The following is a 17,346-nucleotide window of genomic DNA, read 5'->3' as shown; positions in this document are numbered from 1 at the left end:
TACTTACGTACTGCCTACACAGTACTTATGTACTGCCTGTACTGTACTTATGTACCGCCTGTACTGTATGTATGTACAGTAGATCTCTAGCATGTATATTAGAGTTTGTATGATAATAAGAACAAAGCTGTTTTCTCACAATAAAACACAAAGGCGTTCTGACTGGATACAATGATACCCGATCTCTGCAAACAAATCCCCTTAGTAAGCAAATTGGGAGCTTGGTTACTTTGCTCTGTTTTATGCAACACCTTGTGGATACTGGAATACTTACATCCCATAAATGCATGACTGTCTTACCATTTATACTATACTTATTATACAACCCTGATAAGAATATAATGTTACAATATGAAACAGAATGTAAATTTTAAAATGAAATATTTATTACACTATGAGTAGGATTGGGCATTTCATACATCATACTGTACAAGAGACAGAAGCTACAAGCAGTGGGATTATCTGTATTTGGAGGTAAGAACAGTGGACACAGCAGCGATGAACTTGTCCCAGGCAGCATGGGTGGTTGCATTAAACTCAGCCGGGAAGTGAGAAGCCAGAACAACCAGGATGCAGTGAGACAGCAGCTGCAAGACACATGTATGTCAGTCACTATCACATCAAGCTTTAGCTACATCAGTCAAGTGAATAACTCAATAAACAATCATATCTAAGTGCTATCCTATCCATTATTTGTGAATACATTTACTTACATATACTAATTTAAGAATGTAGAACATTTCTAAAATACTGTTTAATAAAATACCTGTAATAATGACACATAAATATATATTTATAATATTTGCATAATTCCGTGTTAGTGAGCACTGAAAACATTAATTCGTCATGTGTCTCACCTTGAAGTTTCCTGGGTCCACTCTCAGGTTGTATGCATGCAGGTCACTCAGCTTGGACAGGGCTCCATCTAAGTTATCCAGATGCTTAGCAGCATCTCCTAGGGCAGCGAGGACCTTACCCCCATGGACCTGGAGATCAGCAGACCCGTGGCTCACATCAAAGTGGCTGAAGTAAGTCTTGGTCTGAGGGAAGCTCAGAAACATCCTAAAATCATAAGCCAACATTTAGTAAAATATCAAATAATAACTCACTAATTAAGCAAATTTTATTTTTCATTTTCAATATTCTATCAAATGATTTACAGGTTACATAAGATTAAGATATGTCATTAGTTGAAGAATATATATATATATATATATAAAAAAAAATATGAAAATTAAATAAGCTCTAAGGCACTTTTAATACATTCTGTTTTTTCCTCCTAAATAATAATAATCTGTTACACTAAGAGATGTATTGCAGGTTGTCATGTTACCTTTCCAAGGCTTCAGCACCGAGAGCGTTGACATTTCTGGAGACTTTGCGCCAAATGGCCACAATTGCAGCCTTCTCAGCATCAGAGAAAGTCATCTTTCTGGTGAGTGGTTACTGAGCCTGAGATAAAGACCTGATAAGTTTGGCCTGTTTCCTGGGTCACTTCCATTTTATAGAGGAAGGGTCAGCACACCTGGCACTGTTCCACCACTATTGGTCAGCTCTGAGTTACACCCAAGTGCTGTGATTATCTCTCCTAGAAAAGTGCTGTCTATGTACAATTATTCTGATGATCAGCTACATGAGACTGCATGTCAGGATGTAACACAGCGTGTATGCATATGTTCTATGGAGATTGTAAATTAGGATGCCAAATACTGTTTTATATTATGTTAAAAATGTGTAAGTTACAATGATAAGTGTTGCTTCCCATGAATCCTATTGTATCAATTCAGAAGTCTAATATAAAATACAATATATTTACATAAAGATGATGAATATTAATGCATTCCCACCAGAAGATAAATGGTGACAGTTTACTAGATCCTTCAATTTCAAATGAAAAAAATGCAGCATAGTTTCAATAATTTTCTGGAGGGCTCCTCTGGCCTCGATCGAGAATAGTAGACTTGCAGGGATGGTAGTACCCTTTATTTATTTAAATACTTTTTTTTTTTACCTCTGTTTTGTTTTGGGGTGTAGTTATAATCCCAACAGTCGGGATGCCGGTTCTTAGAATGCCAGCACCGGACTCCCGACACCTGTCTGAATCCTGGTGCCAGCATGCTAAGTTAGGGGTAGTCACTAGGAGGAAGGTTAGTGTTAGGCACTAAGGGTGGAGGGTTTGGTTTAGGGTGCAGGGGAGAGGTTAGGTTTAGGCACTAGGAGGGTAGGTTAGGTTTAGGCAGCGGGGATGGAGGATTATAGGTAGGGAGAGGGGGAGGGTTAGGATACTAACCGACATGTGTCGGGATCTTAACCCTGACGGGATGCCGACATCAGGAATTTGACTGATGAGATCCCGAGCACCGTCTTCCCGTACCCAATCCAGTCTTTTTACCTACGTTGTTCTACTTGGCAGTATAAAATTATAATTTAACTTATTGGTAGGATTCTCATTGAAGTTTGGAGCCTCATTGAGCTATGTGGTTTGGGGAGGGTGCACTGGAAAAAGTGGCATTTGTGGGAGAGCTGTATCAAACCTTCTAAAGAGTGGAAAAGTGACCAAGTGGAGAAGTTGCCTATAGCAACCGATCAGCTGCTACCTATCATTTTTTAGAATGTACTTGCTAAATGCTAGGTAGTATCTGATTGGTTCTCCTCTCTTTAGAATGTTTAATACATTTCCCACTAAATCTGAGATGGCTTATTTCTTATAGTAGTTAGCAGGCCTTCTAAAATGCCAAGTCAATCAATTCTGTCAAGTGCAAAAGCTGGTAAAGGGTAGTGCAATGTGGGTATGCACCTATGTTTTTGGTTTGTAAATATGTGTTTCACTGCTGTATATCAGAATGTTAGTGGGTACCAATGTCGCACTGAATTCACTTTCTGCCGCCACTGATGATATAAGTTGTCTTCTTTAGTTTTCTTTAGTTTACTTTGTTAGACTTTGGACCTAAATTACAGTTGGTTGCAAGCAAGGACAGCTTAAGAGAGGAGGGTGCATTCTCCTTCCGGGGCCCCCGTCCTCTCTCCTCGGCAGCCAGCAGTCGACTGATGTGGATGGCAGGCCACAGCAGTATCAGTAGACTCTAGGCAATAGAGTGTGCCCAGAGTCTACTGCACATGCGCAGATCGGAGGGGAAATGGCGCGGACGCCATTTTCCTGGCGATTTCCTCACTGCGCATGCGCAAAATGCCAGAAAAATGTCAGCGACTAGCATTTTCCAGCATTTTGAGCAGCTTTGAGACACCCGACGTGGGACCTCTGAGAGGTAAGTTTTAGATAATATGGGTGCAGGGTGTGCAGTGCGGGGCCCCCCACTGGACCCATGTGCACCGCACTCCCGGCACCCATTATAGATACATTCCTAGTTGCAAGTCTGCTTGTGCCATGTACAACTAATTTACATTTTTAACACTGCACATTTTGAATTGCATTTATCTTGAACTTTCCCTTGTGTGCATGGAGAGGTCGGTGTTCAAATGTAAGGCCATTGAGAGGCAAGTCAGCCAAGAGATGTGGGAACAATAATGACTGTTTTAACCCCTTCACTAATGAGCTTAATTTGTCAGTTTTTGTGCTAGTAACATTCCAACATTAATATCAGTAATTATAGTTATAATATAGGCAGTACACACACTCATTATACCTTGTTGTATTCAGAAGATATTGCATTTTAAGATAATAGAATTAGTTTGCTTATTTCTTCTCGCATGGCAAAGACAATCTACACAAAATGGGCAAAATAATCCTTTTATCAAAAGCAGGAAAGTAAAATAAAAAGCAAATGTATGTGTATATATTTTTTTTTTATAAACACCACTAAGAAATACTTTGTGGTTCTTGCTTCTGTATTAATCCACCTTTACAAAACAGTGAAAACATGTATTCTACACTTAGGTTTTCATAATAAAATCTGCACTTGAAATTGCTTAAAACATTTTGTTTGAATGAAATGCATAAAATGTGTAGGAAAAATACATTATCTCAACAAGGCAATCAATTTTGAAAAATATGCAGCTTACCATAGAAAATTATAGGATCTCTGTTTTTACAGGATAGAGAGATATGGGCGTTAGAAATGTTTGAAAGAGGAGTACGCTACTGCTCAGACTCCAGTCTTCCTGTTCCTGCAGGGAGACTTCATGCCCAGTTCCAAGATGGCCATCATGATCACTATTGAGCTTGTGTAAGGGCCATGTTGTCTTTACTGCGTACTATGTAGAGTGACAAGGTGGGAGACATACAGTCAGGTCCATAAATATTGGGACATTGACAGAATATTCATATTTTGGCCTCTATTCACCACCACAATGTCTTTGAAATGAAACAAACAAGATGTGATTTAACTGCAGACTTTCAGATTTAATTTGAGGGTAATTACATCCAAATCAGGTGAACGGTGTAGGAATTACAACGGTTTCTATATGTGCCTCCCACTTTTTAAGGGGCCAAAAGTAATGGGACAAACTAAACAATCCTAAATCTAACTTTCACTTTTCAATACTTTGTTGCAAATCCTTTGCAGGCAATTACAGCCTGAAGTCTGGAACGCATAGACATCACCAGACGCTGGGTTTCATCCCTGGTGATGCTCTGCCAGGCCTCTACTGCAAATGTCTTCAGTTCTTGCTTGTTCTTGGGGCATTTTCCCTTCAGTTTTGTCTTCATCAAGTGAACTGCATGCTCAATCGGATTCAGGTCAGGAGATTGACTTGGCCATTGCATAACATTCCACTTTTTAGCCTTAAAAAACTCTTTGGTTGCTTTTGCAGTATGATTCGGGTTATTATCCATCTGCACTGTGAAGCGCCGTCCAATGACTTCTGAAGCATTTGACTGAATATGAGCATATAATATTGCCCGAAACACTTCAGAATTCATTCTGCTGCTTTTGTCAGCAGTCACATCATCAATAAATACAAGGGAACCAGTTCCATTGGCAGCCATACATACCCACGCCATGACACTACCACCACCATGCTTCACTGATGAGGTGGTATGTTTTGGATCATGAGCAGTTCCTTTCCTTCTCCATACTCTTCTCTTCCCATCACTCTGGTACAAGTTGATCTTTGTCTCATCTGTCCATAGGATGTTGTTCCAGAACTGTAATGGCTTTTTTAGATGTTGTTTGGCAAACTCTAGTCTGGTCTTCCTGTTTTTGTGGCTCACCAATGGTTTGCATCTTGTGGTGAACCCTCTATATTCACTCTTGTGAAGTCTTCTCTTGATTGTTGACTTTGACACAAATACACCTACCTCCTGGAGAGTGTTCTTGATTTGGCCAACTGTTGTGAAGGGGTTTTTCTTCACCAGGGAAATAATTCCTCTGTCATCCACCACAGTTGTTTTCCGTGGTCTTTCGGGTCTTTTGGTGTTGCTGAGCTCTCCGGTGCGTTCTTTCTTTTTAACAGTTGATTTGGCCACACCTAATGTTTTTGCTATCTCTCTGATGGGATAGTTTTGATTTCTCAGCCAAATGATGGCTTGCTTTACTGATAGTGACAGCTCTTTGGATCTCATATTGAGAGTCGACAGCAACTGATTCCAAATGCAAATGTCACACCTAGAATCAACTGCAGACCTTTTACCTGCTTAATTGATAATTAAATAACGAGGGAATAGCCCACACCTGTCCATGAAATAGCTTTTGAGTTGATAGTCCCATTACTTTTGGCCCATATTGAAACCGTTGTAATTCCTACACCGTTCACCCGATTTGAATGTAATTACCCTCAAATTAAATCTGAAAGTCTGCAGTTAAAGCACATCCTGTTTGTTTCATTTCAAAACCATTGTGGTGGTGAATAGAGGCCAAAATATGAAAATTCAATGTCCCAATATTTATGGACCTGACTGTAAGTCTCATACTTAGCTCCTAAAGAGAACCTGGTTAATACTTGCATTTAACACTGTTCCAGCATGCTGCACAGGTACCTGCAAGCAGCATGCACTCACTGGCTAGTGAGCTATATGGAAGCCCGCTTTGCTCAAGCTCCGATCCATCACCAGTGTGCATGTAACCATGAGTACAGCTGTACCTGCTATCCATCAATAAACCAACACCCCTGGTTAAGGAAGAAAAAACTGTTCAAAGCTTGAATCATATGCTGGTGTGTGCCTATATAACTCTGCAATATCAACACCTACACATCTACTAAAGGCAAACTCGGGTGAGAAATCTTGAAACTTTCGTTTGGTGAAACATGGGTGAAAACACAAATAGAAATAAAATCACAATCAGCCAGGAATACAAGTCGGGAAATTACTAAGAATCGTGATTATAATCACGAGTGCAATTTTAGCAAACTCAGACACCGCCAGCACCCCCCTACTGATGACCCCGCTGGCACCCCCGCTCTGCCAACACCGCTGGCACCCTGCACTAAAGACACTGCCCCCTCCACAAACTGAGGGCACCATCAGCACCCCACACTGCCTGCACCCCTTCACTGAGGATACCGCAGGCACTCCTGTACTGAGGATACCGCTGGCACCACCTCACTGCTGACACCAACAGCATCCCCACACTGAGAACACCGCTGCCACCCCTGCACTTCCGACACCACCAGCACCCCCTCACTGAGGACACCACTGGCACCCCTGCACTGCTAGCACCCCAGCACTGAGGACACCGTTGGCACACCCACTCTGCTGACACCACCGGCACCCTCCACTAAGGACACTGCCAGCACCCCCGCACTACCGCCCCCCCATACTGAGGACACCATCAGCCCCCCCTGCACGACGACACTCCCACACTGCCGACATCACCAGCACCCATGCACTGAGGATGCTACTGGCATTCTCGCACCGAGGACACCGCCAGCATCCCCGCACTGCTGACACCGCTGGCACCCTGCACTGAAGGCACTGGCCCCATGTGTGATACCCCCAGTTTTGGGAGTACCACTGAAGGGTACCCCATTTTGGAGTAACATGCCTGGGTTATATTAAAAAATGTATGTAGCTACTGTATGCCTAGTTATGCATAGTGACCCAGGGCTGTATTTGGTATGGTTTATATGTACTGGACACTGGCATTTATCTGCCTTATATTACATTAGCCAAACTGTTTCCGTTCGTCCCTCTTGAGATTGTGGACTAATCCCTGCCATAGACTATTTGTAATGGAAGGGGCACGAGGCTGGGATTCCTCCACTGGACTTTACAGGGGAGCCCAGTTTTCCCTCCTGCAATGTTATGGCCAATGACTGTATAGCACGCGCGCTCGGCAGGTAGAAGAGCCGGTGCGTGTCAAGGACCCGGACGGAGGCATTAAATAGGACTGCCTAGCCAACAGTTAGAGGAGTCCTGAGGTAATTGAGGATAGCACAGGTCTGCGCACTTACTGGGACAGCCCTGTGGAGATCATCGACGGGAGCCGCAGAAGCTGGGAGAGCCGGTCTGCTAGTCCAGGCTTCCCCACCCGACTGTGAGACAGGACATCCGGAGCCTGCTGGGAAAAGGGGCCGAGCCAGAGTGAAGCGGAGGTGGGCTGTGGGAGACAGGAGGTGTCGGAGGCTAACTCAGGGAAAGGAGATACCCAAGAGATACCCCTCATCACCTGTAAAAGCTGCCAGAGAGGTCTGTAACACAAAAGCACATAAAATTATCCCACATTAGAGTGGTGCTACCCTGTGGCCAAGTTAACTGCATCGTTGGTTAAAGGAAGGGACAGCTAGTATGCCAGTAAGCTCCAGTTGTAATAGACTCCGTAGATAATTACCTCAGGCAGCAATATTGCAGGATAGACAGTATAAAGACTGCAACCCTTAACTACCAGCCCTAGACTCAGCACCCAGTATACAGCCTCAGCCTGTGAGCACAGTGACATGCAGCGTAATAGCTCCTTGATTAAAAGGAAGGGACTTGTTAATGTCTTATGTCAACATATCAGCCCGCATCAGCAGAGTTGCAGTTTGCAAAGTAGAGAGTATTACACAAGGATAGATATTGATGTGTATCCAAGGATAAATATCGCTACGATATTGTCCACCGACATTATATGAGTGCAGGAATTGCTTGATCCTTAGCGTATCTCAGGCATTTTCCAAACGCCCATCTATGTTGTATACATCCTTTCTCTGCACCAACACTGACATTCAAAATCCAACACTGTAACGGAATCGTTGGTGTTGGATATAATTAGGAATATTATTGCCAGTTGGCAATATTATAGGGAACAACAGTTTAACCAACACAGAGCCGAACTAACTCTTGCTGTGTTCAATCAAACCTCTAATATACAGGAAGCTTACAAGCGAGAAAGGGAAAGCTACAGGATATAGTACAGTTGCAAAGTAAAATTGCTTACACCATTATTACCTCAGCCAGTCATCAAAAGTGCACCATCGTACAGCGTTAGCTGGCAAGCCATTTGCGGACTTAAGTAAACTATTGACTAATTATTGAACAGCTGTTCAGGGGTCATTCACTATTTTTAAGGGTCAAGTATTCAGGTTGTTTTGAACCGTATATTGCATTGTATTAACCATTTTTCCGCAGCTATTATTATCGAAAGAAGAGGCGGTTCCAGCAAAATAAAATACCAAACCTTGTTAGGTGTATTTACTCTATATGTAAATGTCTTAAAGTATAGGATATATAACACCTGCAAATAATTGTCATTGCTAGTACTCTAATCGATTTGAATGCAAAAGTTTCAGTTGTGAATAAAAAGAAACCGTGTTGATGGTGTAAAGTGTCTTGCTGTAATACTGTAAGTGCTAACCACATTACAAGTAGTAACCAAGTGAAGCAACCATTGAGAGAAAGTCAGTCAAAGGTAAGGCCACCATTCACATATACTTACCTGCACACTCACCGATTACTCTAAGTGGGATTACCATATATGTACTGAGGACACCGTCAGCACACCAAGCTGCCGGCACACCCACACTGAGAACACCGCCGGCAACCCCGCATTGAAGATACCGGTGGCACCTCCACATTGCAGACACCACCAGCAACCTCACACTGAGGACACAGCTGGCACCCACGTACTAAGGACACCGTCAGCACCTCACACTGCTGGCACCCCCGTACTGAGGACACCGATGGCACCCCCGTACTGAGGATACCGCTGGCACCCCTGCACTGCCGACACCGCCAGCATCCCCACACTGAGGACACCGCTGGCACCCCTGCACTGCCGACATCGCCAGCACCCCCTCACTGCCAAAGTATACGGATGTGAGTAAGGGGAAGTGGGCGTCCTTATGTCAGGCTGCGATCGCAATATGACCACCACTGGCACCCCTGCACTGCCGACATCGCAACCACCCCAGCACTGAGGACACTGCTGGCACAGCTGCTCTGCTGACACCGCCAGCACCCTGCACTGAGGACACCACTGGCACCCCTGCACTGTCAGCACCGCCAGCACTAAGGACACTGCTGGCACCCCCGCTCTGCTGACACCACCGGCACCCTGCACTGATGACACTGCCAGCACCCCCACACTGCCGCCCCCCCATACTGGGGACACCGTCAGCACCCACCCTGCATTGACAACATTCCCATAGTGAGGACACCACCGACATCCCCACACTGCCGACACCACCAGCACCCACGCACTGAGGATGCTACTGGCATTCTAGCACTGAGGACACTGCCAGCATCCTCGCACTGCTGACACCGCTGTCACAGTAAGTGCACTATTGGTATATCCAACCCACACTGTATCCGACCTGCACTGTAACCTGCACTGTATCCGACCTGCACTGTATCCAACCCACAATGTATACGACCTGCACTGTATGCAACCCACACTATATACCACACTGTATCCGACCTACACTGTATCCAACCCACAATGTATACGACCTGCACTGCATCCAACCCACACTGTATACCACACTGTATCTGACCTGCACTGTATCCAACAGACAATGTATTCTGCACTGTATCCAACCCGCACTGTATCCAACACTATATCTGACCTGCACTGTATCGAACCCGCACCAGACTCGCCTACCCTCCCGATTCGGCCGGGAGCCTCCCAAAAATGGGGTGCCACTCCCAGCCCCCTGGAAAGGCAGACAAGCCTCTCGGCCCCAGCAAGCCGGCTGTATAAACCCCATCAGCGCAGGAGGGGATGACACGGCTTTGTGAAGTGGGGGTGGGGGCACGATGACGCAATTGCGCTCATACCCTATGCCCCACCCCTAATGACGCATTATGTTCCAGACCACTCCCCCTTTTTACCGTTGCACGACCTCCGTGTGGTTGCCCGACAGCTCCCTCCCGGAAAGAGGGAGCCAAATGTTGGCAACCCTGACCTGCACTATAAACTGCACTGTATCATACAGGCACTGTAACCAAATCAAACTGTACCCCGCACTGTATCTGGCCTGTCCTATATCCAACCCACACTGTATCCAACCCACACTGTATACCGCACTGTATCCGGCCTGCACTGTATCCAACCCACACTGTATCCCGCACTATCTCAGACCCACACTGTATCCCGCATTGCATCCAGCCTGCACTGTATCCAACCCACACTGGATCTAACCCACACTGCATACCGCACTATATCAGACCAGTACTGTATCCAACCCACACTGTATCTCGCACGATATCAGACCGCACTATATCCTGCTCTGTATCCGACCTGCACTGTATCCAACCCACACTGTATACCGCACCATATCAGACCAGTACTGTATCCAACCCGCACTGTATCCGACCCGCACTGTGGCCCTGATTCAGAGTCGGACGCTCTGAGAGCGCTCGCTCTGAATCAGGGCATCTTTTTTTTTTATGGAGCAGCCTCCTGGCCGCTCGCATTGCTGTGGGTTGCCACCCACAGCTAATGCGAGCGGCCAGGATGATGGTCGCGATGGTCAAGACCATCGCGACCATCAGGCTTGCGACAAGACCCTTGTGGTAGGGTCCCGTGGCCAAAAGCCCCAGAGAGCTTTCGGCTCAAACAGAGCCGAAAGCTCTCCCACTAACAACACTTGTGATGTCAGTGGGGCCGCTCCCTGACGGTAGGCGTTCTCATGGGAACGCCTCCGTCTGGGCTGCCACCCCCCCGGCCCACTCATGTCACTCAACATCGACAGCACGCCCCCTTTGGTGCGAGACCCGGAGCGATGGATTGCCCGTCGCTATCCGGGTCTCGCGCATGCCCACGACGGAGCCGGCTCAGTCATGCGCATGCGCTCGGGGCCACCGTCGACCCGGTTGCAAGCGCTCAGCGCTTGCGACTGGGTCTGAATCAGGTCCTGTATCCGACCCGCACTGTGGGCCTGATTCAGCAAGGATCACAGTTGTTCATATGCACGCAATCGGCCGATGCGTATGCATCGCAGTGTGTGAACCAGTCGCTGCAATCAGAACTGCGATCGCAGTGGCGATGCAGACCCATCCCAGAGTGTTGATAGGAACTGCCGTTTGTGGGTGGTGATGATGGGGACGGGGGGGTCAGCTGAACGCAGGCATGCCAGTGCGTGTCAGCGACGTTGCAGGGGCGAGCATAAATTATCCACTGCGATACCATAAGCATCCTGAGGCCTCATAGCTTGCGCTGAAGTAAGCAATTCCTCAGTGAGGTCTGACCTGCCTTAACTGTGCGTATGGGTCCGATGTTACTCGATGTTACTGATTATTTTGCAATGTTCCCAAAGTATACGGATGTTGAGTAAGGGGAAGTGGGTGTCCTTAAGTCAGGCTGCGATCGCAATGTGAATGCAAACATTTGCATATCACCGCTGATATTAGCAACTGCATTGTGTGCGTATTAGCAGAATAGCAATCATTGTTGACTCAGGCCCTGTATCTGACCTGCACTGTATCCGACCGGCAAAGTACCCCGCACTGTATCTGACCCGCACTGTTTCTAACCCGCAGGTATGGAATGATGTTTTTATGGCTGGGGAGATTTTGGGGAACTGCTCAACAAAAAGGCTGATTGAACGGGGCTATACATGGGCACAGAGTGCCAGTCATCAGTGGCCCAGCACCATCTGCAGGGAAAAACAGACTTGGCACTGAGAATAGGCATGTGCTGGGGGCATGTGCACTTGTGTAAGGGGCATTCATGTCTGATGTTGATATTTACACAAAAGGGTTAGAGGGTTTTTTTGTTTGCTGCTTGTTAACTATGACTACTTGTTTGAGCAAGGATACTCAACGCATGATTTTTAGTAAATTTCTCTGTTGTACTGTTTTCTATTGAACGTACTTGCGAGTTAGTTTGATTGGTTATTGCTAATACATTACTAATTTGCAAAACATTTGTAAATAGAAATAACTGCCGTGTGTGTTTGTGCCGCTGCTCTGTTGGTGGCTTAGTTTAGCCAGCCAGCCTTTGGCCTATGTTGGTGAAAAATATTGTGAGCTGTAAAGTGGTCAAAATTGACTGGAAATTAATGTTATAGAGGTTACTAATACTGTAGGAACAAAAAAGGCCCAAATTATGTGAGTTTAGCTGTTTTTATCAAGTTTTGAAGAAAATATAGACCCAAAACCAAAACACGCAAGGGTGGTTTTGCAAAACCAAATCCAGATACAAAACCACGAAGGAGATACAGATCCAAAACCAAAACACGGAGATCAGCGCACACAATTTTGTAGCAGTTTAATTTTTTTTAGATCGCAAAGTATTCTCAATAAAAGTCATTAGTTTACACCAGAAAACAATCAGCATACATTGCAAATACACTGATTTTTTTTATTGGTTAATATAGAACATGAGTAATTTATTAACTAGACTCTCTAGTTTCAGACACTCAGCTTTGATTTAAATACAACAGGATGTGCAAGACAAAAACAAACAAAAAACATCTTGTATCTATGTACAGATATTTTACCCATTCATTTCTTCATCCCATTCATATCAATAGATCTCTACATGATGCATACATGCTGGAAACCCCATGAAAATGAATGGCCATTTGAAATGAATGGGAAAAGTTCTGTACCATTAATGAATACGTACAAAAAAAATGGGCATAATGACACTCCTCCCACAAATACTCTGTCAGACACAGACAGCCTGACCTGGTTTCCACTAAAACAGTAAAACATGCATGGGGTTCCCTGCAAATCAATAAAATAATTGACAGTCATATCAAGTCATGTTATCACACCGTGTCCTGCCATCCAGAGGATGACAGATGATCTAACTGCAGCATCTCTGACCTCAGTCACCCACTGTACTCTTAACAATTAAAAGGTGCAGGTTTGCATTCCCTCTACGTGCTACATACATAGAGTAGAAGAGCCTAAAAGAGCCTATGTAGTGTGCAGCCACACATCCAATCACCTTCAGCCACACATTACATAGATCTGCTTAGCTGCAGTGATTTTATACTTACAATCAATACTAGCTTCATAGAGTTGGAATTTCCAAGCTTCCTATGCAGAGCAAATAGCTCTAAGTGTCAGGTGTTTGACCGTCGTGTATGAGGTTTAGAGTTCAGGTCCCAAGTGTGGCATGCGAGAATTGTGTACAGGGGTTTGTAGCTGACAGTGTACATATCTCCTGTATGAGTGCAGATGCCTGCCTGCATGGGAACGCCTACCATCTGGCTCCGGCCGCAATGACATCATTAGTGATGTCAGTGGGAATGCTTTTGGCTCTGATAGAGCCAAAAGCACTCCTGGGCTTGCGGCAGCGAGACCCTACCGCAGGGTCTCGTCGCAAGCCCAATGGTCGCGATGGTCTTGACCATCGCGACCATCTTTTTGTCCGCTCGCATAAGCTGTGGGTGGTCACCCACAGCTATGCGAGCGGCCAGGAGGCCGCTCCATTTTTAGGTAGGAGGGCCCTGATTCAGAGCGAGCGCTCTGGTCAGAGCGTCCAGCTCTGAATCAGGCCCTGTGCGTATATGGTGTATGTAGAACATAAATGCATTCTGTGTTTAGATTTGGGTCACATTCCCAAGATTTCATTATGGTATGCACATAATCCAAAATACGGAAAAATCCAATATCCAAAATACCCCTGTCCCCAAGCATTTTGGATATGGGAGACTCAACCTGTATATTGTGTTAACCTGTCTCCCTTAGATGATGTGGTGGAGGACAGGATTATGCTTCTGTTTGTCCACATATTATTGGCAGCTGCGAACCACTGTTATAGTGTTACTCAGCTATAGAACTGGGGGCTTCTAATTATTAAATCATTAGCTACTACATGTACTACAATATGACTGTATTACAATGTCTAATTATGTTTGCTACATTTCTTTATATCTGTCTGGACTTTATGTAGCTCTTAAGTATGTATATTAGAAATTTAAATGATAATAAGAGTTAAGCAGGTTCTTTCCCAGAAGACATTCTGATTGCTTTATATTATGCATTGTTACATGGATACATTATAATATACAGTATGTCATTTTTTAACACAATTACTGCAAAGTTGTGCAATAATATTAGAATCATAATAATACATGACTGTGTTTACATTAAAATTGCACTTATTATTATGCAATGCATTTTATGTTATCGTAAATAGTATATGAATAAAAGCACAAAGTACAATTTTTTAAATAAATATTTTATTAAATCTTAGCAGGGTTGGACATTTCTTAGAACACAGTACTCAGACAAGAGACAGAAGCTACAAGCAGTGGGATTATCTGTATTTGGAGGTAAAAACAGTGGACACAGCAGCGATGAACTTGTCCCAGGCAGCATGGGTGGTTGCATCAAACTCAGCCGGGAAGTGAGAAGCCAGAACAACCAGGATGCAGTGAGACAGCAGCTGCAAGACACATGTATGTCAGTCACTGTCATATGAGTGCTTTCAAGTTCTTTAAAAAAAATACAGCTTTCTTTGTGCAAACAATTAATATTACAGTCACTAAATTATGAATGTAGAATGTAAAAAAAAAGTGTTTCATTCTGCTTACTAAAATATAATGTAGTATTTAATTTAAAACCTCAATACTCTTCATATCACAGCTATCACATCATTCAGAAATATTTCTTTCTTTGTGAATAACGTCACTATTTCAAACACTAAATTGTTAGTTCTACTCATAGTATTTATTTAATAACAGTTCTTTATGTAACACACACACATGCAGCACTTTCTATAGAATATTCAAGACATTCATATCAGTACTAATACTCCTATAAAATGTATTTGTTACAAAAATATAACATACATTGTGTAATATGCCTTTGATAATTATATATATATAATGTTTAAAATGAACTGCTAAATAGTATTCACATCCCAGTGAAAATACATATTGATTGCATCTAACCTTGAAGTTTCCTGGGTCCACTCTCAGGTTGTATGCATGCAGGTCACTCAGCTTGGACAGGGCTCCATCTAAGTTATCCAGATGTTTAGCAGCATCTCCTAGGGCAGCGAGGGCCTTACCCCCAAGGACCTGGAGATCAGCAGATCCGTGGCTCATATCTAAGTGGCTGAAGTAAGTCTTGGTCTGAGGGAAGCTCAGAAACATCCTAAAATCACAAGTCAAAATTGTATAAATAATTGAAGATTCTAATAACTTACTTAGTAATTAAGCAAGATGGCACCAATTATTGTCCTAAATAATAATCATCTATTATTTCAGGTTTTCATGTACCTTTCCAAGGCTTCAGCACCGAGAGCGTTGACATTTCTGGAGACTTTGCCCCAAATGGCCACAATTGCAGCCTTCTCAGCATCAGAGAAAGTCATCTTTCTGGTGAGTGGTTACTGAGCCTGAGATAAAGACCTGATAAGTTTGACCTGTTTCCTGGGTCACTTCCGTTTTATAGAGGAAGGGTCAGCAAACCTGGCACTGTTCCACCACTATTGGTCATCTCTGAGTTACACCAAAACACAAGTGCTGTGATTATCTCTCCTAGAAAAGTGCTTCCTATGTACAATTATTCTGATGATCAGCTACATGAGACTGAATGTCAGGATGTAACACAGTGTGTATGCACATGTTCTATGGAGATTGTAAATTAGGAACACAAATACTGTTTAAATCATGTTAAATAAATATCTTTAGTTGTAATGGTAAGTGCTGCTTCCAATGAATCATGTAGCATTTTGGTGATGCATGGAACAAACATTGTTAATTCAGAATTCTAATATAGGCTCCATATTACTGCACACATATAGATTACAATACTAACTCATTCCCACCAAGAGATAAACGGAGACTGATTCCCAAATTATTCTGCTTATGTTTAAATAAAAATGCCATATAGGTAAGCAAAGTTTTCTTGTTCTTGGGCAATTCAAATTAAATTTTAGATGGCTTATTTGGACTCATTCTTAGGTAGTCTTAAAATATTCAAAACAATGAAACCTCTCTAGTGTAAGAACTTAGCATGGACGGTCCATAAGCTACTTACTGTAAGTGCACTAAAGGTAATTTATGAAGCTGCAAAAATGCATTACTGCAAAGCCCACCCAGAAGTTCCACAATATTACTTGGAGGTTACAGAAATAAATACTGGGCCTACAGTACACTTTCAATTGGATGCCAGTCACACTTTCCAGTTGCAGTCTATAGAGAAATAAAATGTATAGGGACTGTTCTACAAATGTAATAAAACAGTAATATATATATATATATATATATATATATATATATATATATAATAGAGATGTGAGGGTTCAGTTTATCAAAAAACGAACACAACTAAACTTAGGGGTTCAGAGTCCAAGTGTGTCTCAGTTTGAAATCACAATGGGGATCAAAGTAGAACAGATTCCCGACTCGGGTCTTCTCACAATTTGGAACTTGGATTTAAAAATACAGATCTCGCGTGTTTTGGATTGAATTTAAGTCTTTCCCTCATGATTTCAGGTGATGTGAGGGGGTCAAAATTGACTGGAAATGACACAAAATTAATGTTATTAATGTTAGTAATACTATAGGAACAAAAACAGGTCCAAATTACATGATTTTAGCTGGTTTTATAAATTTTTTAGAGAAATCCAAAACCAAAACCGAACCAAAACACTTGAGGGTGGTTTTGCCAAAACAAAAACACAATGATGAATTAGAACCAAAACCAAAACATGGGGGTCTACACACATCTCTAATATATTTGAGATACAAGTATAACAGACAGTCCCAACATACCCTTATTCACATGATTCAGTAAATTATAATCATCAATGGCTTTCCATGCAGTATTTAGGGGAAAAGTTATGTAGTTCTTAATAAAAAGCGTTATCTTGAAGTGCAGTGCTAGTTGGTAGGAAACTTTTGAAATTTTGTTTTACATTTTTCACTATGACCATTTCCCTTGTGAGCTACATTAGCTTTTAAAAGCTTTTTAGATGAGCAGATCAGAAAAGCAGGATATAGATATAGAGCTATGGCCCTCACTCAGAGGCGCTCGCAAGAAGCGAGCACTCGTTCTGAATG

General features: G+C 43.3%; 2 protein-coding genes across 2 annotated transcripts; both read right to left on the bottom strand.

Annotated features, from left to right (window-relative positions):
• Window positions 1–458: 458 nt before the first annotated feature.
• Window positions 459–1,428, bottom strand: LOC148534502 (hemoglobin subunit alpha-3-like). Its single transcript, XM_088466895.1, has 3 exons — window positions 1,334–1,428; window positions 858–1,062; window positions 459–587 (listed from the first exon to the last, which is right to left on the bottom strand). Exons 1-3 carry the CDS (start codon window positions 1,426–1,428, stop codon window positions 459–461), a joined length of 429 nt encoding a protein of 142 aa, XP_088323021.1.
• Window positions 1,429–14,591: 13,163 nt separating this feature from the next.
• Window positions 14,592–16,353, bottom strand: LOC148534501 (hemoglobin subunit alpha-3-like). The gene is made up of 4 exons (XM_088466894.1): window positions 16,331–16,353; window positions 15,559–15,657; window positions 15,229–15,433; window positions 14,592–14,720 (listed from the first exon to the last, which is right to left on the bottom strand). Exons 2-4 carry the CDS (start codon window positions 15,651–15,653, stop codon window positions 14,592–14,594), a joined length of 429 nt encoding a protein of 142 aa, XP_088323020.1. The 5' UTR covers window positions 15,654–15,657; window positions 16,331–16,353.
• Between the last annotated feature and the right edge of the window lie 993 nt (window positions 16,354–17,346).

The sequence above is a fragment of the Taudactylus pleione genome, unplaced genomic scaffold, assembly GCF_031769625.1.
Source record: "Taudactylus pleione unplaced genomic scaffold, aTauple2 ptg000066l, whole genome shotgun sequence".
Taxonomy (NCBI): Eukaryota; Metazoa; Chordata; class Amphibia; order Anura; family Myobatrachidae; genus Taudactylus; species Taudactylus pleione.
Note: the sequence above shows the minus strand (reverse complement) of the source record. Positions and strands in the feature narration are given on the sequence as shown.

Excerpts from the sequence above, each read along its gene's own strand:
- LOC148534502 (XM_088466895.1), bottom strand. The coding sequence starts at position 1,428 with ATGACTTTCTCTGATGCTGAGAAGGCTGCAATTGTGGCCATTTGGCGC. Across the intron at positions 1,063-1,333 it reads GGTGCTGAAGCCTTGGAAAG|GATGTTTCTGAGCTTCCCTC; the intron begins GTAACATGACAA and ends TTATGATTTTAG. Across the intron at positions 588-857 it reads TGGACCCAGGAAACTTCAAG|CTGCTGTCTCACTGCATCCT; the intron begins GTGAGACACATG and ends TGTGTCTTGCAG.
- LOC148534501 (XM_088466894.1), bottom strand. The coding sequence starts at position 15,653 with ATGACTTTCTCTGATGCTGAGAAGGCTGCAATTGTGGCCATTTGGGGC. Across the intron at positions 15,434-15,558 it reads GGTGCTGAAGCCTTGGAAAG|GATGTTTCTGAGCTTCCCTC; the intron begins GTACATGAAAAC and ends TTGTGATTTTAG. Across the intron at positions 14,721-15,228 it reads TGGACCCAGGAAACTTCAAG|CTGCTGTCTCACTGCATCCT; the intron begins GTTAGATGCAAT and ends TGTGTCTTGCAG.